The sequence below is a fragment of the Monodelphis domestica genome, chromosome 2 (assembly GCF_027887165.1).
Source record: "Monodelphis domestica isolate mMonDom1 chromosome 2, mMonDom1.pri, whole genome shotgun sequence".
Lineage (NCBI taxonomy): Eukaryota > Metazoa > Chordata > Mammalia > Didelphimorphia > Didelphidae > Monodelphis > Monodelphis domestica.
The window spans coordinates 399,492,826-399,517,861 of record NC_077228.1 but is presented as its reverse complement, the minus strand read 5'-3'; the positions used below and the strand labels follow the sequence as shown (position 1 = coordinate 399,517,861).

General features: G+C 36.3%; 1 protein-coding gene across 1 annotated transcript in view; it reads left to right on the top strand.

Annotated features, from left to right (window-relative positions):
• The window catches only part of SOGA3 (SOGA family member 3), a 68,012-nt gene that overhangs the window by 26,388 nt on the left and 16,588 nt on the right, over positions 1-25,036 (top strand). Inside the window, 3 exon segments of the mRNA XM_003340483.4 lie at positions 6,613-6,684; positions 14,517-15,692; positions 17,134-17,464. Of these exon segments, the coding sequence (XP_003340531.2) occupies positions 6,613-6,684; positions 14,517-15,692; positions 17,134-17,244 (1,359 nt within the window). The 3' untranslated portion in view covers positions 17,245-17,464.

Genomic DNA, 25,036 nt, shown 5'->3' with positions numbered 1-25,036 from the left:
ACAAAAGAGGATGAGGGGATGAAGAAGGGATATTTGGAAGGGTGGATAGAATAAGAATTAGAAGGTAAGAGAGAAGGGACCAGGGATGGACCCTTAGAACAGTGGGTTGATTTAGAAGTAGGAGGTCAAGATAAGAGGATAAAGGAACCGATTATAAGAATGGAAAAGAACTAGAGAGGTAGTATACTAAAGAAATGGGAAATCTTAGGAGGGGTACAGCAAAAGGAGAGAAAGAGCAAGACAGGCAGGGAGGAAAAATAGAATGTTGGAAAATACCCAACTAGTAATTATAATCTTGAATGTGAATAGAATTAATTTAAACATAAAAATCAAAATAGGTGGATCAAAAAACAAAACCTGACAGTATATTATTTATAGAAACACAGTTAAAAATGAGAGATACACATAGGGTAAAAAGAAAGGACTGGAGCAGAATATACTATGCCTCAGCTGATGCAAAAAAGCAAAGGTAGCAATCATGACAAAGTTAAAAATAAAATATGTATCATCAAAAAAGAAAAATAAGTAAATTATATTATGTTAAAAGTTATAATATATAATAAAGCATTATCAATACTAAACCTATATGTATCAAATGCTATAGCAAACAGATTTTTAAAGGAAAAGCTAAATGAGTTATAGATGAAAACTGAATTTTAGAAAAATAATCATAGTGGGAGATTTAAATTTTCCCCTCTTAGATCTGCAGATGATATGATAGTATATTTGGAAAATCCTACAGATTCAACTAAAAAGTGAGTTGAGACTATCAATAATTTTGGTGAAGTAACATATATATACTACTTTATAAACCCACATAAACCATCATCATTTTTATAGATTGCTAACAAAATTCTGCAAGAGATAGGATATACTCCATTTAAAATAACTGCAAATAGAATAAAATACCTGGTAGTATATCTGACAAAATAAACCCTGAATATGAACAAATTTATAAAACACTTTTTACACAAAATCAGATCTAAATAACTGGAGAAATATTAATTATTCATGGATGGGTAGACCCATTTTACTTAAAATGACAGTCCTACCTAAAACTAATTTACTTATTAAATGATATCCCAATAAAATTATTTTAAAAAGTTATCTTATTGTGCTGGAAAAAATAATAATCAAAATTAATTTAGAAGGACAAAAGATTAAGAATTTCAAAAGAATTAATGAAAAATGTAAAGAAAAGAGGTCTAGCAATACCAGATTTTAAACTGTATTATAGAGCAGTAATTACCAAAAATATTTAGTATTATCTAAGAAATAGAAAGGTAGATGAGTGGAAAAGAACAGACATACAAGATAAAGTGCTAAAAGATTATAGTACCTTGTATTTGATAAAAGCATAGATCCATGTTGTTGGGAAAAGAAATCATTATTTGATAAAATTACTGGGACAACTGGACATTAGTTTGGCAGAAACTAGGTATAGACCAATATCTCAAACATTCACTAAGATAAGATTAAAATGGGTACATGATCTAGACATAAATGGAGATATCAAAAGCAAATTTGAAGAACAGGGAATGTATTACCTTTTAGATTTACGAATAGGAGAGGAATTTATGAGTAGGCAGGAAATGGAGAATATTGTGAGATGTAAAATGGATAATTTTGAGTACATTAAATTGAAGTTTTTGTATAAATGAAACAAATTTTGCCAAGATTAGTAGGAAAGAAGAAAATTGGGAGAAATTTTCCCATACAGTCTCTTAGAGGTCTCATATCTAAAATGTTAGAGAATTTTGTAAAATTTATAATAAAAGTCATCCCCTAACTGATAAATAGGCAAGATATGAATAGATTATTTTCAGATGAAGAAATCAAAGCCATGTATAGCTATATGAAAAAATGCTCTAAATCAATACTGATTAGAGAAGTACAATCCAAAACAATTCTGAGGTATCATCTCACACCCATCAGATTGGCTAAAATGGCAAAAGAACAAAATGACAAATGTTGGGGGAGATGTGGGGAAATGGAGACAATAATACACAGTTGGTGGAACTGTGAACTGATCCAACCATTTTGGAGAGCAATTTGTAATTATCCCCAGAGAGTTACAACAGAATGAATATCCTTAGACCCAGGAAAAAGTATTGCTGTTTTCCAAGAAAATCAAAGAAAAAAGGAAAAGAACCTATATGTTCCAAAATATTTAAAACAGTTCTCTTTGTGATGGCAAAGACCTGGAAAGCCAGGTGATGTCCATCAAGTGGGGAGTAACTAAACAAATTGTGGTATATGATTGTGATGGAATACTACTGCACCAAAAGAAATGATGAGCATATATATGTTTAACTTGGAAAGAATTATATGAGATGATGAAGAGTGAAATGGTAGAACCAGGAAAGCATACAGCTACAGATTTAATATTTGAAGATTAACATGTACACGTTTACCTCCAGAGAATGAACTGAAAAAGGGAAACAAAAGATATAATTGATATCTACATATCTGTTTGCCAGAGCATGCCTTCTATGGAGCAGGGATTAAAGGGAGGAGCTGAGATGCCTGGAAATAAATTCTACTAATTTTAAGCTAAAAATAAATTAAAGAACAGTTGGTGAATCCAAGAGGCCAGATGCAAAGAGTGCTTCTCAGGCAGGTTAGCCTGGAGCTCAAAGGAGGACTTTTATTAAGAGGAGCAGAAAAGGAATTATATATTACTATAACACCTTTTCTACTCCCCTGCAGCCTGTGTTCTACTTATCCTCCACTGCCTCCTAGGGGCAGTGAATGTGAGGACCTAAAGGCTAGAAATGGAATAATGACAAATTTAGAAAATACCAACTAGGCTATTGTAGTTCAAAATGAATAATAAGGCTGGAATCAGATTGTGAAGAGTTTTTAATTCCAAACTAAGGATTTTATAGTTTATCTGTAGATAATAAGGAGCTACTGAAGATTCTTGAGCAAAGGAGACCCAGAGCACATGGTGAGGGTGGTAAGGGAGACATTGGATAGTGGTTTTGCAACACTTTCAGCAAGGAAGGAGAGGAGTAGAAGGGTCAGTTTTAAGTAAGAGTTCCTCATTTGGAGGGGGCAGCTGGATAGAGCAGTGGACCTGGAATCAGGAGCTCCTAAATTAAAATACAGCCTCAGACACTTTCTAGCTATTTGACCTTGGACAAATCACGTAACCCTGTATGCCTCTGTTTTCTTGTCTGTAAAATGAGCTGGAGAAGGAAATGACAAACCACTCAATATCGTTGCCAAGAAAACCTCAAATGGGGTCACAAAGGATCAGGCATGATTGAAACAATTAAAAATATTAACCTAAGGGTCCAAGAACTTTAAAAAAAATATATCTTGTTAACTATATTTCCATATAATTTACTTTGTGATCTTGTTTATCTTATTTTATGCATTTAAAAACATTATTCTGGGAAGGGGTCCATAGGCTTTATCAGACTGCTGGAGGAGTCCATGACACTAAAAAAGGTTAAGCACTCCTTGTCTTGAGCTTAAATTTATGGTGCTGCAAAAAGCAAACTGTGTTCTCCATGATAAAGAAAAATGTATAGACTGAATTTGGAGTCAGAGGACTTGGGTTTGCATTTCATTGTTTCCATTTGTTCTCCATGTGACCTTGAACAAGATATTTAATCTCTTTAGGACTCAGTTTCTTCCTCTGTAAAATGAGGAAGTTGAACTAAATGGTCTCTAAGGTCTCTTCTATCTCTAAATCTATGATTCTATGATATCCTTGTAACATTTTATTGGTTCAATTGTTGTTGTTTTGTTTTTGTTCTTTGATAGTTTGGTGGTTCTTTGTTCTTTTGTTCAATATTTTACCTAAGTGGTTTTAAAAATGTTCTTCTAACAATGCCATCAAGAGAGACTCCAGGACAAAAACCATCTTTTTCCTTTGTCCCTGTCCAAAATGCCAAACCCTAGCCATAGAGTTATGCAAGATTTCCCTTTGGCAACTTAGAATTGTAGAGTCAGTTTCAGAACTGGGAAAGGTCCTTAAGGATTTTCAAGTCCAACCCCCTCATTTTATGGCTAAGTAAACTGAGGCCAAGAGGAATGAATAGATGGATGAAAAAACATTTATTCAGCACTTAGTATATTCCAGACCCTGTACAAAGTCTTAGGTATGATATTATAATATCCAATACATTAAATAATATGTAATTATATTATATAGTTATATATTATAAAAGCTTTAAGGTATTAAAGCTTAAAGCTGCACCAAGGAAGGCTTTAGGAATACTGTACAAGTGAACACAGCCCCTTCTCTCAAGGAATTTACATTTTAATGGAGAGAAGACAACCAATAAAGGGGAGGCGGGGCCATTGTTTTGGTAATATTGACTTGATTTTTGTGTTCAGTGCTAGAGTTGGCAATCAAGAGATTGTAGAGAAGAGGTGGGGGAGGAGCAGGACAATGGAATTTGGAGAAGGGTGCCTGCAAAGTAGTATGAATGTGTGTCTGAGTCCATACTGGCTAGGGTAAATGCTCACCAGTAAGAAGCTGAGAGAAAACCAAGAAAAATGAAGAGACCTAGCCCCTGAAGAGCACACATTAATTAATGCACCTGCTGATTCTTAGGGCATTGTCATTTCTACCACATCTTGATGCCTCCTTTTATAAGTAGTCCTTTAAAAATTTTTTTATTTAATTTATTTGGAATATTTTTCCATGGTTACAAGATTCATGTTCTTTCCCTGCCTTCCCTCAAACTCCCTCCCATAGTCGATGCACAATTCCTCTGGGGGTTTATATATGTCATTGATCAAGATCCATTTCCATACCATTGATATTTGCACTAGAGTGATCATTTGGCGTCTACATCCCCAATCATATCCCCATCGACCCATATGATCAAGCAGTTGTTATTAGTCCCTTTTCTAAGACATCCTGGACTATCACAGAATGACAAAATGATAGAATTTCCATAGAAAGGATGTCAGCTGCCATTTGGACCCACCAATAACCAAAAGGAATCCTCCCTATAACATACCTGCCAAATGATTCTCCAGACTCTATTTGAAGACCTCCAAGGAAGACAGATCCATCATTTCCTTTTTAGACAATTCTCATTGTAAGAAAGTTTTTACTGACTTAAAGCTCCATACATTTTCCTTTTTGCAACCCTACTTTCTGGGACAAAACCAAACAAGTCTCATGCCTCTGTCCTATAATAGCCCTTCACATGCTTGAGCATAGTTCTTGTGTGCCTCATCCCTGCCCTCATCCTCATCATTTCTTCCTCAAGAAAACATCCCCAGTTCTTTCTCTTTGTCCTCATACAGCATGGCCTCAGGGCCCTTTTCCCACCACTGGATATTCTCTATGTTTCCAGTGTCCTTTTTTTATACTATGGTGTCCAGGTTGTACATTATTTTCTAGATGTCTTCCAGACAGAAGAGAAAAGAGAAGGGTTACCATTAACTTTTTCCTGAAATTAATGTCTCTCTTAACTCCACTCATTTTATTTAGTTGACCATATTCTCCTTCTTGTGACATTTATAAAAATAGAAACACATATACTCTCTGAAATTCAGTGAACCTGAGTTTTGATTTTCTCAAGTAATAATTATATCTGTCTTTAACACTTCATGGAGTCTTTGTGAGGGTCTTACAAGACACTATATGTAAGGCAAGGGTAGAGGATTGACCTGTTCATACACACTATCATACGACTGATCAGAAGATTGCCAAACCCACATGGAGGAGAGGGGTTACATGGCAGTACTTTGTAACTATGAATTACTATATAAATAGTATAGTAATCATCATCGTCATCATTATTATAGGTTTTTTCCTCTAACATGTTTACAGGAAGTGTGGATGATGTGAAAGTAAATAAACACCAGAGCTGTTCATTTGACTCCATTGTTCACCCAACATTTAATGTGGTTGAACTTTGCTATTTCCTTGCCTCCCCTGCCTGAATTCATGTCCTCATTCAATATTGTGGTGTGCCCTTGGATTAATGGGCTAACATAATTAAATTTGGTGTATTGAACTTCTTTGCCTAACCTCTAATGCTTTGGAATCTAAATTATAAATTGCATAAGGCTAGAGTTTGGGTCAGGAACCATATTTGCCTCATAATCTAACCATAGTGCCCCTCTCTCCTAAGATAACTATAAAGTATTATGGCTACTAAGGAGATACATGTGATCTATCTAATGAGTTCATCCATATATTTTTGTTGTTGTCCAGTTGTGTCTGACTCTTCATGATCCCATTTGGGGTTTTCTTGGCAAAATATTGGAGAGGTTTGTCATTTGCTTCTCCAACCCATTTGCCATATGAGGAAACTGAGACAGAGTTAAGTATACAGAACTAAAAATTCCAGATGTCCTAAATTCAGTTTTAATTTTGTATTATAGAATAGTTTGCTTAGAGACTACCCAAATTTAGCTATCATTCTCTGTGCTTTGCAGTTTTCTGTAAGTGAAACTATTTGTACTTTATCAATTTTTTTATACTTAATATTACCTGTTTTTGTAGAATGACAAATAGCTTCAATTGGGTAGCTTGTGTCATAATTATCAGACCGTTTTGATGAATGCCTTTCAGAAAATAAAACTGATTTCAATTTTACACTGTCAATATAAATATATATATGTCCTTTGTTATAGCTATCACTGAAAAGACGAGGAAGTAAAGATTTGCAAAAATCTGAAAAAAAGTCACAGCAGACTCCCACAGAGGTAAGTTGCTACAAAATGCAATCATCACAAATCCTTCCTGGTAATACAATCAAGAGTTCTGCTTGGATGTTCTGATACTTCCTCATTAATTACTAAAATTGCAATAGCTGTCATTAATTAATCTGTTAATTCTAGGTTTATTCAATATACTTATTAAATAAACTGGAGAAATCTCTTTCCTATAAGCCTTTTTTCTCATTTTTCCTTCTTTATACCAAGTCTCTTAGGCATAAGTAAATTTCATAATTAACTGGCTATCTAATGTATAAAATTAGTAGTAAATAATAAAACAAAAATACAAATAATGACTTACTGTGTATCAGCTATGAGAAAGCTTGAGTCACTATCACCGTTACTACGGACCTCAATTCTGGAAATATAGGCGCACATTCAGCTTTCTCAGAAGACCAATTAAATTTTCTTACTTTTTTTTCCTCCATAAAGTAAGAGTAATATAAATGTTCTGCTCTAGAGAGATGTTATCTTATTATTTTCTTTCTTTTTGCTATTAATAGTATCTCAAGAATGACAATTCATCTATCATTCTCCAAGATTCTATTGCCTCTTAAAGATGCATCAGTAGTTTGTAGGAGAGGGTATTGAAACTGGTCTTATATATGTTTATATATAGGCACAGGTATAGGGTAACATATATATGTGTGTGTGTATATATATATATATATATATATAAATATATATATATATACATATATATGACCGTAATAGAAATATTTAATTAGTATATACCTGAATATTTGTATTACTATATTAATACAATTCAGTGAGTCACATTTTTGGAGTTGGAAAAGACCTCAAAGATCTTGTGACCTAGAATCCCCTTTTATTATCCACATACAGTCATCTAGCCATTACTTGAAGATGAAGGGTGAAACTGGTTTCCCCCAAGGCATTCCATTCCACTTATATGTACCAACTGTTTGAGAATTTTTCCTTTTATCCAGTATAAATCTGCCTTTTTTGTAATTTTTAGCCATTATTCATAATCCTGTCTTCTAACCCTGGGAGAAATCTAGTTTCTATTTCATATAACACTATACAATATACATAATTATATAAATTTATATAAAATAAAAATATAATATAATATAGCTATAATGTTTTCAAGTCCTTTCTTCTCTGGGTTAATTATTTCTACTTTCTTTAGCTGGTCTTCCCATGACTTGAAGCCCATCTTCATCTTTGTTGCCCTCCACTGAAGGCTCTTGAGCTTATCAAAGTACTTTCTGAGATGTGACTCTTAGAACTGAGCGTTGTGTTTCTGATATGCACTGTCACCTTCCATATTCTGGACACCTTTTAAATCAGGTTCAAATAATATTAACCCTTTATAGCTGCCATAAATCATAATTAGTTTATTTTTAATTCAATTCAATAAACATTTTTAAAATCCTTACTTTCCATCTTGGAATCAATTCTTTGTATTAGTTCCAAGGCAGAAGGGTGATAAGGGCTAGGTAATGAGGTTTAAATAACTTATCCAGTGTCACACAGCTAGTAAGGATCTGGGGGCAGATTTGAACCCAGCATCTCTCATCTCTAGACCTGACTCTTAATCCAGTGAGCCTCCTAGCTGCCCCCTCAGTAAACATTTTTTATTAAGTTCCTGCTGGGTACCAGGCACTATGCTAAACCCTAAGAGAGGATACAAGTAAGAAAAGTCTCTGTCCTCAGAAAGTTTACATTCTGGGGGGGGGGGGGGGGAGAAAACAAACAAAAGAAAGCTGGAAAGTTGGCAAGAGTGGGGAAACAACAGGATATAACCACAGGAGGCATCTTGTTTGTAGAACTGAAACCAGAGCTGCAGATGGAGGCTGAGATCTTTATCAAACAACCTGATGGATATCCACAGCTCTTCTATTTTCTATTTGTTTGAGAAATATCTTTTCTTTTAGTATTTTTGATTTTTGCTTCTCTCTTCCAAATTATCCGATTCTTCACATTGTATTTGCATTCCCAGTCATTTGTTCTCTGTATCTTTGCTGAAACTTGCCATTGTGTATTTACAGTTTTCTATTCTGCCAGTTATTTCTGCTGTGCAGGCCATAAGTTCTGCTCTTATAATTCTCATTTCTCTCTTAAGCCAGTCAGGAACAACATATTGTGACTCTGTACTCTTCTCAAAACCCACAGTGTCCTCTACATCGACAGATGCTGAATCATTTTCCTTTGTTTTCTGGTATTTATTCATAAATGTCTGAATTTGTTTAATAGATTTGGAAACCATATTTCTTTCTGCTACTAACATTTTCCCTATTGGTTTATCTGCTTACGTGCAAGATCTTTATGGTGTTTTCTTCCTGAGATCTTTAGTATTTTCAGTCTTTTTTTAAAAAAATCATTATCCCTCCCTTTCCCTCTCCTCCCTACTCCCTTCCTCACCCTAGCTCCTGGTGGCTTCTCTGAGAACTGTATTTCAGAGCCTTTCAGACTCCTTCAAAGCTAGGCAATTCAGTTCACCAGATTAGAACTCTGCCCCTGATTTGGGGGGGGGGGGGTGTAATGGAACTGGATCCATCTGGAAGCTGAGCTCTTTCCTTCAGGCTTAGTGGAGTGCTACACAGCTCCCCTAAAACACAGTGCCCTGCCAGGTTCCTTCTGTTCCTCAATTCTCTGGCTCAGCAATACAGAGAGCTCTGCCACACTGCTGTTATCACAGCCCAAACAGTTTCTGCCTTGGAGTTTGGATCTTAAGACAGCGGCAAAGAGGAGGTGGAAGTTCAGGTATGAGGTTGTGTCCTTTTGCACACTCAAAGAGTTGGATTAACTAATGCAACCTTGCTGCCCAGATCCTGGTGAATGGTAGGGGACAGGTGCCCAGTGAAGGAAAGATAGTTTTAGGTCATGGAGTCTTAACCTCAATTACCTAACCCTTGTTACTCTTCTGTCTTAAAAAAAAAAAAAAGAACCTTTGGTTTCTTCTTTTCCCCAATTAGGCAGATAGTTCTAGTGGCTTGATCTCTGAGATATAATTTTTATTTTGGAGAGGTTCAAGAGGCTGTTGGGATCAGGGAAAATATTTAGCCCTCCATCTTGTACACATGATCACATCTTGTGAGGTTAATTATTGAATCCAAATAAAACTTTCTGTTTATCGCTATCAAATTTCACCTAATTTCCCTAATGTAAATAAAGTAAGTAAATAGTTTCTTGCTAAAGTAACAAACAGATCTGTCAAGATTTTTAGAACTATGATTCTGTCATCTAACCATCCTTTTCAATTCTGGGTCATCTCTATATTATATAAGCACTCCATATTTGCCTTTCTCCACATCATTGGTTAAAATACTAAATTGCAAAATGAAGGGAATATCCTTCAGCAATTTCTACTAATGACTTCCCTCCAAGAGGTATTAGCCTACTAATCACTAGTCTTTGAGTCCAGTCATTCAATAAGTTCTGAATCTACTTCCCTAAAACTATTTTCTAGCTTATATTTTTCCATTTTGTCCACAGAAATATCAGGAAAGATTGTGAAATGATTGCAGAAATCTAAAGAGATTCTCTTCATACCTCAGATGATCTAACCTAATAATTTTACCCCCCCCAAAAAAAAGAAATTAAATTAGTCTGACAAGATGTGTTTTCAGTGAATAGCAATAGCAATAGCTCACCTATTTATTACACAAATTGCAAATTTGTGAGCAATAATTCATTTTTTGTAAGCAAAAATTTTTGTAATTTTCGTAAGCAAAAAATTCACTGCAATAGCAATAGCTTCACCTATTTATTATACAAAACCCTATCAATCTTAACTCAATAATTTATCTTTTTACAAATATATTCCAGTTTTTATGTATATCCAAGGGATTGTCCATTAAATTCCATATTCTTATAAACTGATGCTAAGTGGTTGGCTTTGTAGATCAGCTGAGAGCAGGAAGGATTTTCATCTCAACCCCTTTTCTCAAGATTCAGTTGAAATTCCCATAACATTATCCTTCTTGTTAAATACAGACAAGGTACCATGCCCTTATATATCATTTCCCTTAAATAAGATACTTTTTTTCAATTAGGTATTGTGGAAAATACCTGACCTTTGTCCTTCCTCAGTTAACATTCAGGAATTCATAATTTACATATTTCATTTATCTTTGAACATCATATATATATGTTAAACTAAAATTCACTCCTAATGCAGCTCTATCTCTTTTTATCTCTTTCTCTTTTTCACTCCCTTTTCTCTCTTTTCCCTTTTACCCTCCCTCTCATTTCCTCCTCCTCCTCTTTGAACAATAGGAAGAAACTTAAACCCATTCCATTTTAAGCAATACTCTTCTTTCTTCATATGTAGCCTTTTTAAAACTAAAATTTTTCTTCTCCATCAGTGAAATCTGAGATCAATATATAGAACACTAGATCTCTGACCTTCAGGAGTGTTATGCAATTTGTATTATATGTTCCTATTTTAAGTTGCCCTTCACACAGTCGTGCTTTATTCATTTAAAAATGTTCTTCAAAACTTTCTTTGGAAAATTATTTTCCTTCCTATTTAGGTTGCTTTCTTTCCAACCTCTTACACATTTCTGTGGGTCTGTCATCTACCCCACTGGTCCACCTCCTACACTACTGATTTCCTTCTTATTGTTGAACTTGGGTATCACAGAGAGGAAGCCTGTTACCTACTTTTTTTTTCCTTTAACCCTTCTATTTCTCTAAAAGTTCTTAAAAGATTCAGATAATGCTGTTTTTGTTAAGGTCGAATCAACTTCTTTTCTTCCTTCATCAAGAGATATCTTTTCCCTATGTTTCCTACATTGGATCTCTTGTTCTTCCTGTAAAGAGATTATTCTGGTGAAAGAGAGCTTGAATTTACAGATGAATCCCAGACTATAATAAAGGTTTCCAAAAGTGTGTTCTATTTGTATTATTCATTTCATATTCAAAACAACCTTGTGAAATACTGCTATCACTATCCCCATTTTGCAGATGAAAAAACTGAGTGGTTAAATGTCTTACTTAGGGTGACAAAGCTAGTAAATGTCCAAGGAAGAATTCTAATTCAGGTCTTCTTGGATTCATATCCAATAATCTGTGTACCATTCTACTCAGCTTCCTCTTTTAGTTTGTTCAGTCATTTCAATCATGTCCAACATTTCATGACCCCATTTGGGGTTTTCTTGACATAGATAATAGAGTGATTTGCCATTTCCTTCTCTAGTAGCTTTTACAGATGAAGAAACAGTCAAACAGGGTTAAGTGTCTTGCCCAGGGTCACACAGCTAATAAGTGTCTGACACTGAATTTGATCTCAAACCCTCCTGACTCCAAACCCAGAGCTCTGTCCACTGTGTCACTTAGCTGCCTCCTATTCAAATGTAATTGGGTTTTGTTGTTATTTTTTTTCACTTTCTTATAAGTCTTTCCCTTTCTTAACTCTCTTCTAAAGCAGAGAAGAAAAACAATCAGAACCCTCCACTCCCATCTACTACTACTAATCTTAGTCTGGTTTCTAACAACCAGTCTTAGTCTTCTAGGGGTGTGAGGGGTGAGGGAGAGGGAGCAAGAGAGGGAGAAGATGAGGGGGAAAGGGAAAGGGAGAGGGAGAGGGAGAGAGATGATTGATTGATTGATCCTTTCCATAAGATACCCCAAATCTATCTGAATTAAATTTGATATTCCATCCTGCTCCCACATTAGCAAGTCTAATTTCTCAAAGGCAGCCTGCCACCACAAAATCACATTACCTGTGGATAATCCTGTTGAGGGGAAATATATTTGTCCTACTTACCACTCTTTAACACTTGATGCCCTATCCCTAAACAGTTACTAGTTACAATAATAACATTGTTAGGTCATAAATGTAACCTTTTACTCAATAAGGTAAAAAAAAAGTTGTAGATGCTAATATATTAAATCAAACACACAAATCAAAATTTATTGCAATACACAAAATAAACCCAGACTATAATCTCCCACAGATATATTGAATTGCTATGCTGAAAAGTGGATACCTACTCTATAGGAACATGGAAGAAAAACAACAGGGAGGAAAATTCATGAGCTTAGGGTAACCCACAATGTTATATTGTAGGCTTCAGTGTTATGGGTCCATTTAGAATTATCTACACCACACAAAACTGTTTTTTCTCACTCTTTGTTGATCATTACCATTTATCTGGTGAAATCATTTTTCCTCCCTTTGCAACATAGTCTTTCTTTTAGTTAATCATCATCCTTCAAAGGGCATTTATAAAGGTTCTTAAGTTAATGTGAATAGCAGTTCTTTTGATGATAAATGTTAAGCTTGCCAAACTGGCAGTCTCTGGGCTATACAAACCATACCAGTTAGTTATTTACCCACTGATATACTGAAGTATCCAGTTGGAACAGAACTGAACCTTGTAAAGTTGATAGTTCAAATATTGTCATCCTCACATTTTACAGATGAGGAAACGTAAGTCCAGAAAAGAAAATAACAGTTGCTCACAGTACCACGTATATTAAAGAAATTTATTTTTTCCCCCAGAAGTCTAGAGTTTGCCCCCTTAGTAAGTTCTCTGATAGCTTTCAAAGTGAGATCTTTTTTGCCCTACCCCAATCCCATTCTATCTTTTGAGCTCTCTGGCCCCAAATTTCCACCTGCTTATGGTCTATATCCACCTGATTGTCCAAAGCCAAACTAATGTTCCCCCATAAACATATATTCCTACACCTAGCTTCCCTTTTTCTGTTGAGTGCATCACCTAGAAATCAACTGTGATTTTTCACTCTGACTCCCCACCCCATCTGATCAGCTGACTATTCCATTGGCTCAACCTCTCTTGTATTTTCTCCACTCTTTTCACTTATACCACAACCACCCTAGGTCAGGTTCATCCCTTCATCACCTCTTGTGCATATGATTACAATAATGCTCAAATTTTGCTCCTCAAATTGTTTTTCTCCTCTCAAGAACATCCTACATGCAACTGTCAAATTGATATTCTGAAAGCACAGATATATGCATGATATTCCTCTGCTTAAGAAGTCAGTTGCTTCCCATTCCCTTTAGGTGAAAATACAAACTCCTCTGACATTTAAGGCACTTGACAGTTTGATGCCACACTGTCCTCCCAGGATGATTACATATCACTTTGCATCTAGCCAAATTGATTGCTCCTTTACATATATAACATCCCATTTCTTACCTCTTTGCCTTTGAACAGGCTGTTTCTCATGCCAGAAATATTCTCCCTCCTTATCTCTACCTCTCATTCTCTTCAAGATTCAGCAAAAGTCCTCCTACTCTGAGACCTTTCTGATTTCCTGGCTTAGCCTCCCATCACTATGTACTTATGAAAATATATCTTGTATTTGCTTACATGAGAACACAATGCATCCTCCAATAATTTATAAATTTCCTAAAAGCAGGACGCTCTTATTTTGTTTTGTTATCCTCTGACAAGCACAGTACCTGGCACACAATAAGCACTTGATAAAATGTTTGCTAATGGATAATATTAGGTGATTTTAATGTTTGTCTGGGAATGTAAGTTCCTCCACCATGCTTAATTGTACACAATTACAACAGACAATGAATGTGAGTGCCAACAATTTCTGTTTATCATAGTCCTTTCTCTCACTTCATGTTCCCTGTTATAGCTTCCAAAAGGATTATTTGCCAAGTAGTTGGAAAAAGACTTCCTCTGCATACAATCAGCATTTTCCTTTACCTCTCCTTCCCCCACTCCTTCCACATACACATCTTTTGAATCAGAGCCTAGTGATTAGGAAAAGGAAATTCGTTTTGCAGGTGTCTTTTTTTGGCTGTTCATTTTCATGATTTACATAAAAATGATTCCCTCTTCCCTTCTTTCTCTTTTTAAAATGAGGAGGATAGTGAAGATCTGAAATGCCAGCTGCAATTTGTCAAAGAAGAAGCTGCTCTGATGAGAAAGAAAATGGCAAAGATTGACAAAGAGAAGGACAGATTTGAGCATGAGCTCCAAAAATACAGATCATTTTATGGAGACCTGGACAGCCCTTTACCCAAAGGAGAAGCTGGAGGACCTCCCACCACGAGGGAGGCTGAGCTCAAGCTCCGGCTCAGACTAGTGGAAGAAGAAGCCAACATCCTGGGAAGGAAAATAGTGGAACTGGAGGTAGAAAACAGAGGCTTGAAAGCAGAACTTGATGATTTGAGAGGAGATGACTTCAATGGGTCAGCTAATCCTCTCATGAGGGAGCAGAGTGAATCCCTCTCTGAGTTAAGGCAACACCTGCAGTTGGTGGAAGATGAGACAGAATTGCTCAGAAGGAACTTGGCTGACCTGGAGGAGCAAAACAAAAGAATCACCACAGAGCTGAATAAGTACAAGTACAAGTCTGGGGCCCATGAGAGCTCGAGGCACCATGACAGTGCCAAGACTGAAGCCCTTCAGGAGGAACTGAAGGCTGCCCGCATGCAGATCAATGAACTCAGTGGCAAGGTCATGCAGTTGCAATATGAGAACCGAGTACTTATGTCTAATATGCAGCGTTACGACTTGGCCTCCCACCTGGGAATCCGGGGTAGCCCGCGAGACAGTGACGCGGAAAGTGATGCTGGAAAGAAAGAAAGTGATGATGACTCCCGGCCACCGCACCGCAAAAGGGAAGGGCCCATCGGTGGAGAGAGCGACTCGGAGGAAGTACGGAACATTCGGTGCCTCACCCCAACCAGATCCTTCTACCCGACACCAACCACCTGGCAAAAAAACTTCACAGACAGGCAGCAAATGAAGGACATTCGGTCCGAAGCAGAGCGTCTGGGAAAGACGATAGACCGGCTGATCTCCGACACTAGCACTATCATCACTGAGGCGAGAATCTATGTGGCCAATGGGGATCTGTTTGGACTGATGGATGAGGAAGATGATGGCAGCAGGATCCGGGAGCATGAACTGCTTTACCGGATAAATGCACAGATGAAGGCATTTCGCAAAGAACTCCAAACTTTCATCGACAGGCTAGAAGTTCCAAAGTCATCAGATGACCGAAGTGCAGATGAGCCATTGTCTGTTAGTCAGGTACAGTTCCTCCTATTGCATCCTAAGTTGATGAAAAAGTCACACCCACATAGGTGAGGTCGATGTATTTAGTCTGTACTGACAGGGTAGTTTTATGATGATATTTTCTGGCTTCTAAAAGAAGTTTGATAAAGTCCAAATGACTCTTTTTGGATAGCAACTCAGCTTGCTTTTGAAGTACACACAACATACCCAGTCATTTTATGCTCCCTCATGCTTGAACTTTATTATTTTCTTAGTAATTGTTTTCTTTACATTTTACGAAGAATAAAACTTTAAACCCCAAATTTCTTGATATTCTAAAGCCTGGAATTGGTTATTTCCACCCCCACCCACCTCCTCTCTGTTTTCCTAGGGGGTATTGTTTTGCAAAATGCCTGACCACAGGCTAAAATACATTTGCTATAGATTCAACATTTCACTCTCCTTAGAGGTAGAAACAGAAAACAAAACCCATAAACCCCCTTAAAAACACATTAAGGGAAACAAATTAGGAGGGGATTTTAATAACATTTCTGTAGTTCTATCCTAGGGCAAACTCTGAAGGAGGTAGTGCTAAGAGAAAAGCAATTAGGTTTACCTTGAAGCTCAAATCAATAATAATCCAAAAGGTAAACAAAGTTCAGGAAAAAGGATTTGTATAACTGATTCTCTAAAAAGGAAAAAAAGAAACACTTTTTTTTTCCTTTTCTCCTCATTTTAGAACAGGAACTGACAATTAGTGTTTAGTCTTTAGTCCAAAGCTTTGGCTATTTCAAATTGCCTCTTCACAGAAATGTACATATATATGTTAATATATTGCACATCAGCAATTAAATAAATCATTGAGGCCAGGCACACCCAATTTCATCCTTCCATTCATGAAATCCTTAAGAATTCTCTGCCTAACTCATTATGCTGATGGGTTGAAAAGAAATAAGGATTTCATCAATATATCAATTAGTTATTGATACTGAGTTCTGGATTATTTTTAAGCTTCCAGAACTAGCTAGAAACAACATGACCCTATCTGTAATTTTAAACTTTTTCTGCTGATCTTTTAGGGCATACTTTGAGGGAAGGTCTGGGAATGAGACATAACTAGCTTAGTGATGAAACTCAGAGTTAGAAATTGAAAGCTTAAAATATTCCTCTCCTTTGATATAGCAAACATTTGGCTTTGGGTTTCATTGTTACACAATCATAGGTATTATGAGCATATGGTTCAACAAATATGGTCCTGGGTAGTGGGGGAGAGGGGTATGAGAGAGTGCCTCTCACTTCTGAGTGAGAGAAAAATAACATATACAGTGTGTTTCCAGCTAGATATTCTGGGAAAATAGGCCCAAACCAGGGATTTTCCCTTTACTAGTTGCAGTATTAAAAACATTGCTTTTTTGATGGTAGCTTTTGGATGGTCACTAATTAACTCTTCTATTTGTCTCTGTATTTACCTTCCCAGATGTTCCAGCCTATTATTTTGCTTATTCTCATTCTTGTATTATTTTCATCACTTTCTTACACAACAATATTTAAACTTGTCTTTCTTTTTACACTGTTTTTTGTACTGTAAACCTTTCATCATTTACTGTTCATTGTAGTATTATTTTCCATTTGTTTATTTTGTCCACCCTCCAAGATAAGAAGTAACAGAAGTATAGTTTCTGTAGTAGCCAATGCTATAAAAACACTGAAGACTGCTTGTTTCTTAAAAAAAAAAAAAGACACACATACACACACACAGCCAAAAGGAACTGATTGATTTAAGAATCCTGTCTACAAGAATATTCCAGGTAAGGAAAAGAATGAGCATAACTTTTTTGTGAATCACATTAATTTTTAAATTCTTCTTTTAGGTCACTTTTCCTATAGTCATCCTGACCATCTTGATTGAACAGTTGTTTGAATTTGAAAGTTGATCCATGTTTTTAGATGACAGAGCTAAAAAGAAAATGTCAGAGGAGGAGATAGAGGAGATTAATATGATTGCTTTAACTGGCCATGTAAATATAGTCATTATATATTTATTTATTTATTTGAAAAATTGAAACAGCTTTATTTACATATTCAAACAATGACAAGCTCATTTGAGCATAGGGTCTAATTCAGTTATTAAGCATCTATTATGTTCAAAGCGCTTGGAGAAAAAAAATCCACTTAAATCTGTTCTATGCTTTGAACTTCACAACAACTCCTATGAAGAATAGAGTATTATTCCCTGCTTTTATAGATAGAGATAAATGAGATTATCTCTTTTAGATGAGCTACAGAACTTGTCTATAACTGTTATTTGTCTATCATCACATAGTTTACAGATATTAAAAAGGCAGGACTTAAACCTATATATTAAGGACCAGGAACAACAATCGATGCACAACCACAAAGCCACTCAAGGAATCATCCTTGGAAATGGAATAAATAGGAAAGATCTGAACTACAAGAGTTTGCAGAATGGAAATTGTGTTTTTAAAAGATGTTCTGTTAGAATGGAATAGTGAGTCATTAATTGGTACATTTAGAAAAGTAACTATCTTTGTATTGTTTCATTGAAGTAGGGCAGCAAATCCAACTTTTGTCTTCTGTCACATTAGTGCCATTTTCTGGTCTAGTTGTATAAGGTATTTTTTCCTATAATATTTAGAGTTCAGTTCTCTGTAACAGATCTTTATAACAAACATTCTCCAAAAAATGAAAACAGCTCTCTAGTTATTTGGTTATGATTTTTCAAAAAAGTTTGCCATCCATTTATTCCACATTTTCAATTTAATTCTGTAAGCATTTATTAAGCACTAACTGTGACTGACACTAAACTAGATGCCGGGAACATAAAGACAAAAATAAAAATAGCCCCTTCCCTCAAGATGTTTATGCCATCTAATACTTATCGCATTGTGTGAAAGCCTCTATTTTCATCCCAGAAAATGATTTTAACACTAATCTTTCTAAGTGTGTCCACCATGGATTCTATTTTCCTTTTCATCAAAAATATCTGTATGTATAAACACACACACACACACATTTAATTATGATGGCCAAAACTGTTTAGAAACCTGGAAATAGTGTGAACTTTTGATGTTCTTAATTGCAGTTGTAATTTGTCAGAACACAGCATCACTTTAGTATTAACTGTTCCTTTCAGTAAGAGAGCCAAAGGTCACAAGCAGAGATTTATGAGATGGGCAACTGAATTGAGACTACCTCTCCTCTTTATATAATCACTCAAATGGATGTATATAGTCACTCAGATGAGATTTATTTTTCTGCTTTCCTTTATCCCAAACCAAGGTCACAGTCCAAAACAAATTCTAGTTCAAGGATTCTTGGATACACCCTTGGAGTAGCATCCATCCGAGAGTAGCATTTGGCACTGATGCTTAAAGAGTATGCCTGACAGCAGAAATTGGCTTAAGATTTTTTTAAATGCCATTTGATCTGACTTTGTCCAACAATGTACATAACTGTTGATGGGAAGCTGTCATTAATTTCAGAGGAGATTATGTTCTTGTGTATGCTGAAATGGTTGGCTTAGAGAATTTGGAGTTCACTTCCAACTGTACATTAATCTTTTGGAAGCAGAAATTGGCTACAGCCTTCTGATTATTTAAAAGTTTTGGATCATGAAGCAACAGAAGCAACTATATGGCATAGTGGATAACTGCTAGCCTTGGAGAAAGGAAACTTTCTGCTATAAACACTAGCTGTGTGATACTGCACAAACCACTAAAATTCATCCTCAGTTTCTTTATGTGTAAAATAAGAATAATAATAGTGCTTGCCTCCTAGAATTCCTGTGAGGATCAAAGTAAGATCAGCTTTGCACAAAGTTCTCTGCAAACCTTAAAACACAGTACAAATGCAAACTGTTACTCTCACCATTATCATCTCCAAACAGTCCCTTTCTGCTGCCTCATTATGGCGTGAAAAAACTGGAGAAGCTTTCAGTCCATTGCCAGTGGCAGTCTACATTTCAAAAGATGAGCTTAGAAACATATGAAGAGCTTTAACACCAGATGATTGGGGAATAATAGGTGATGAATCTTTAGAAAAAGATAAAAGAATACATAGTGACTATGTCCTTAAACAGAAAGGTCACTTGACATAGTGGATAGAAGGTTGATCTTCCTGGAGTTAAGAAGATGAAGTTCAAGTTCTTTTTACATGTATTGGCTACAGGACTCTGGATAGCTTCTCAGTGCTTTTGGCCACATTGGCAGTGAGTGCATGGGCATTAGTGGGGAGTTTATACATAGACAATTCCTCACATTGATGAAATCATAAGTCATAACCAAAACAAAGCAAAACGAAAAAAATTTATAGGAAGCAAAATGACATTCCCCTCAGGATCTAGTCATGTGCAGTCATCTAAATGCAAATATCCATCAAAAAGTAAATTCACAGGCTAGGCAAACCATTGAAGTAAGTAGGAATATTATTAAGTAGTAGAGTCATAATTTGAATCCAGGTACTCTGATTATAATAAATCTTCTCGTTCGGTAATTTTCAATCATGTCAGAGTCTTTGTGACCCCATTTGGAGTTTTCTCAGCATTCTCAGATACTATCATTTCCTTCTCTAGTTCATTTTACAGATGAGGAACTGAGGCATATGAGATTAAGAGATTTTCCCAGGGTCACAGCTAGTCCGTGTATGAAACCAGATTTGGACTCAGGAATAGGAATCTTCCTGACTTCACTGGGCCACCTAGCTAGCTGCCTGATTAGAAATCTAGCATTCTTCATATTATAGATCACTGAGACCCATACACATTTTAGGCTCATACAATTGTAGATTTATATCTAGAAGAAATATTTAGAGGTCAGTTAGTCATGGGGTGAGAGTTGGAAGGGACCCTAGAGGTCAAAAATCCAACCCAAAATCCAGTGAAGAAAACTGGGGTTCAGAGAACTTAAGTGACTTGCCCAAGACCACAAAAGCCACCTGTATTACCACCAGCTTCCCCTTATCCCCTCTTCCTCCTCTCCTATCACTCTGATAGCCTTCTGGTATTATCTTCTCCTTCACTTCATCTGACATAAAATAGTCCAGCTCCTTGTGTCAAAGCATACTTCTTCTATCTGTATAAGAGATTCCATTCCATACTATCTCCTATAACAAATTGCCCCATATATCATCCCCACTCTCTCATTTACCAATCTTGCCCTGTTTACTGTCTCCTCTACTGCTTAAAAATATCCCCTCATACAATCCTTTCTTCCCCACCCACTTCCTCTCTTCTCACTGCCTTTTTAACTCCCTACAATTCAGCTTCTGAAATCATCACTCCACCAAGATGCTCTCTCCAGAGTTACCAATGATTTTCTAATTGCCAAATCCAATGGCCTCTTCTCCATCATCATTCTTGACTTAACAGCCTTTGACATTGTTGATCTTCTCCTTACTACTCTCTTCCCTCTAGGTTTTCAGGACCCTTCTCTTGCCTGATTTTCCTCCCACTTATCTGATCATTCTTCTCAGGCTTTTTTGTTGGACCTTCATACAAGTCACATGCACTAACTATGGCTAACCCACAGGGCTCTGTTCTGGGCTTTCTTCTCTTTTGCCTCCATACTATTTCACTTGATCTTCTTATCAGGCCCCACTTTTCAATATCTCATTGATGATTCTCAATCCACCTATCCAGCCGTACTCTCTCTGCTGACCTCCAGCCTTGAATCTCGAACTGTCTTTCAGACATCTCAAATTGAATATTCAGTAGACATCTTAAACTCAATATGTACAAAACCGAACTTGTTGTCTTTCTCCCTAAACCCAACCCCCTCAAAATTTCCCAATTACTGTCAAGTCATTAACATCATTCCAGTCATCCAAAATTCACAGCCTTGGTGTCATCCCAGGTTCATTTCTCCCTGCTGTTCCATGACCAAGACACTACATATTTCATCTCTGGGAATTTTCTGCCTGTCCCCTAAGTCTTTGATGCTCTCCCTCTTCACCTCTGCTTTCTGTCTTCCCTGGATTCCTTCAAGTCTCAGCTGAATTCCCAACTTATACATGAAGCCTTTTCCAGTCTCTCTTAATTTTAGTGCTATTCCTTCATTGATTATTTCTGATTTATCCCATACATAATTTGTTTCTACATATTTGTGTGCTTGCTGTCTCCTTCATTAGATTTTGAGGCTTTTGAAGGCAAGGATGGTCTTCTACTTGTTTTTGTACCCCTGAACTTAGCATAGTGACTGACAAATACCAAGTACTAAATATGTTTATTGACTGACTCACTGATTATAGCAATAACCTACTGGTTATTGGTCTTGCTGCCACAAGTCTTTCCTTATTCAAGTTCATTCTCCACTCATCTCTCTCTCTCTCTCTCTCTCTCTCTCTCTCTCTCTCTCTCTCTCTCTCTCTCTCTCTCTCTCTCTCTCTCTCTCTCTCTCCTCTCTTTTCTCTCTCTATCCCTCTCTCTCTCTCACACACACACATACACACACACACAATTTAGTGGCTCCCCATTATTTTTAAAATTCAATATAAAATCATCTGTTTGGAATTCAGTGTGCTTCGCAATCTGTCTGAACCCCACACCACTTTTCCAGCCTTCTTATACTTTGCACCTCTCTACATACTCTGTGACCCAATGACACCAGCCTCCTTGCTATTCCTTAAACAAGGCATCCTATTTCAATTTCAGGTATTTTCACAGACTATCCCTCATTCCTAGAATTGTCTCATTCCTCATCAAAGAAAAACTTCAAGTCCCAACTAAATTATAACATTTTATAGAAAGCCTTTCTCCATACTCTTTAATTCTAAAGCCTATCCTCTATTGATTATTTCCAATTTGTCCTGTACATAGCATTTTGTCCATCGTTATTTACAAGTTTTCTTCTCCATTAAATGTTTATACACTGATTCATCTATTAAATTTTTATTGACTAATTGACTGTTGACAAATAGAATCTCTGGAGATATTCTTCAGAGCAGTTGGGAATTTTTTCCTCCCCCTTTTCAGGGTGGATTTTTCCAACACAAGCATCTCCTCCACAGCATCTCCAGTGACAGCACATGTGGGCAGCATATGACTTTATCACCAAGAGAAACCTGTTCCCATCAAACTCTTCCCACATGCTGGTGGTGGTGACAACAGCATGCCTTGGAGGAGGAAGTTGACTCTCCAGCCACCCCCTTTCCTTTCAACTTCTTTTTCTATCTCCTACTAAATTACATGCTCCTCCTATTTGGCCATTGTAGGATGCATATCATCCTTAGCTCACATAATAGATTTAGGGAAAGCAGTATCTAAGCACAATGTTCTAACTTCACTCTCCACCCCTCCACCCCAAAAAGATTTTCTGTACTACAGAAATTCTTTCCCTCGTCCCCAGTCTTATTGGATAGATGCATCGATCTGGAAAATAACTTTATATAAAGTAATATCCAAGAAACTTCCTTGCTTCCTTCTGCTAGAAGAATAATGTCCCTTTGCCTTTCTGGAGAAAACTGTCCTATATCAGACAGCACCTTTTAAACCTTGTCATTTAAAAATAGCATTCCAATGAGAAAATCCCCCTTTCAGAAACACATCATGCACACATGGATTTTGGTACAGAATGCAGGTGTTTGGTGATCTGACTTAGATAAAAGGAATTCAGCTGGTTATTTTTAAGCCTAACTGACTCAAACTCATAAAACAAAGAAAAACTTCAGAGAAAAGGCTGGAATGTGAGTTGGCGTGCTGTCCCTAGCCCTCACTTTTATTCAAGGAGTGGAGTGGGATGGGGTTGTTTAAGCAGCTGCCAGCAAACAATGGCATGCCAGCATGGAACTGAGCCTTAAATCTACATTTTTAAAAATGTCTATGGTTGTGTTCTCCAAGAATTATCCCCCATTTAGACTCTGGATTCATCCTTGAGGCCAAATGTCCTCATTACATGGCATAGGATTTGCTTTGAAGTGAAGAAGAGGGAATGGGGTGGCAGTAAGAGTTGGGTAGAAAGGTAAAAAAAATTGCATGTTAATTGTATTTTGGAAAGTGAATAATATAAAAGGTCAATTTTGCAGAAATATAGCTGCTGATAACCAAGGTCTGGGAAATGTACTGACTCTACAAGAAAATAGTTTATGGATTATTACTGATTTTTATATACCCTTCTGGGCCTAAATAATGTCTTGTATGTAGTAGATAAGTGATTAATATTGAAGAACATTGAGAGAGAGGAGGAGGGAAGAAAGTATAATGAGGGAATGGAAAAAAGCACTTGATTTTGAATCAGAGAATCAGTGTTCAAATTCTATTGTGTTATTTAACTACATCTCATTTCTCTTATCTCTGAGAAGGGATTGAACTGAATAATTTCTTCCATCTGTAATTCTATAGGAAGGAAGAAAGAATGGAAAGTTCTCAACATAAGTTGAGTAAAAATATAGCATATGATTTTGGTTCACTGCTTTTCTGTGTTATAAGAGAGGGGTCGACTGAGGTTAAAAAGAGGTTTTTAATACATGTTTTTTAATAAGTACTCACAAGTTCCTCCTAAGCTCTAAAGCTCTATGATTCTGTGATATTCCAGAACTTACCAATTTCAAAGTGTGCACAAAGGCTTTGTACAAATGCATTTTTACTACAGTGCCTCTCTTTTGTCTGGAGTATGTATGTGCCTTCATAGACAAGTTTAATTGCATCTATGGGCACTAAATCCAAGAGAGAGAAGATAGTCATTTGAATGATACCATTGCTTGCATCCCTTGGTCTCTGATTGAATTGATTGCTTCAATTCCCAGAAATGGAATTGCATCCTCGTATTTCACTATTGTGATAAATATAAGTTAAACATAAATCATAGTGAATTGCCAGGTTCAATTCCTGAAAGTAATTTATGTTCACAGCTAGAAGAATATAGAGAAAACAATGTAATAAAAATGCTATGCATTATTCAGCCCACTTCTTCCAACTTGCTCATTGAAGATTTGGCCTTAGCAGCCAAATAGATTTACGTGTAGATGTATTACAAAATTACAATAAAAAACTCATTCATTTTCTAAAAGAATTTTCAAAGCTCAATCAACAAATAGTTTTGAATGCTTACTATATATGTCTTTGTATATGATACTGTAATCGGGAGTGAAGGGGGGGATATCTATATTGGGAGAGGAATCCAGAGACAGTACTAATCAATGAAAATGAAAGATGCAATTCCATACCTCTGGCAGAGTATAATAAAGAATTTCAAGCCATGATTTAATCCTGCTTCTAGATAGGACGACTTCTACGCCTACCAAAACAACAACTATCAGTCTTGCTTCTTTAAAGAGAAGAAAACAGAATAAAATGATGCAATCCAAGTTTGGATAAGAAATCAGAATCTATGTTGGGTCTTGAATGACTAATGTTGTACTAAGACTTT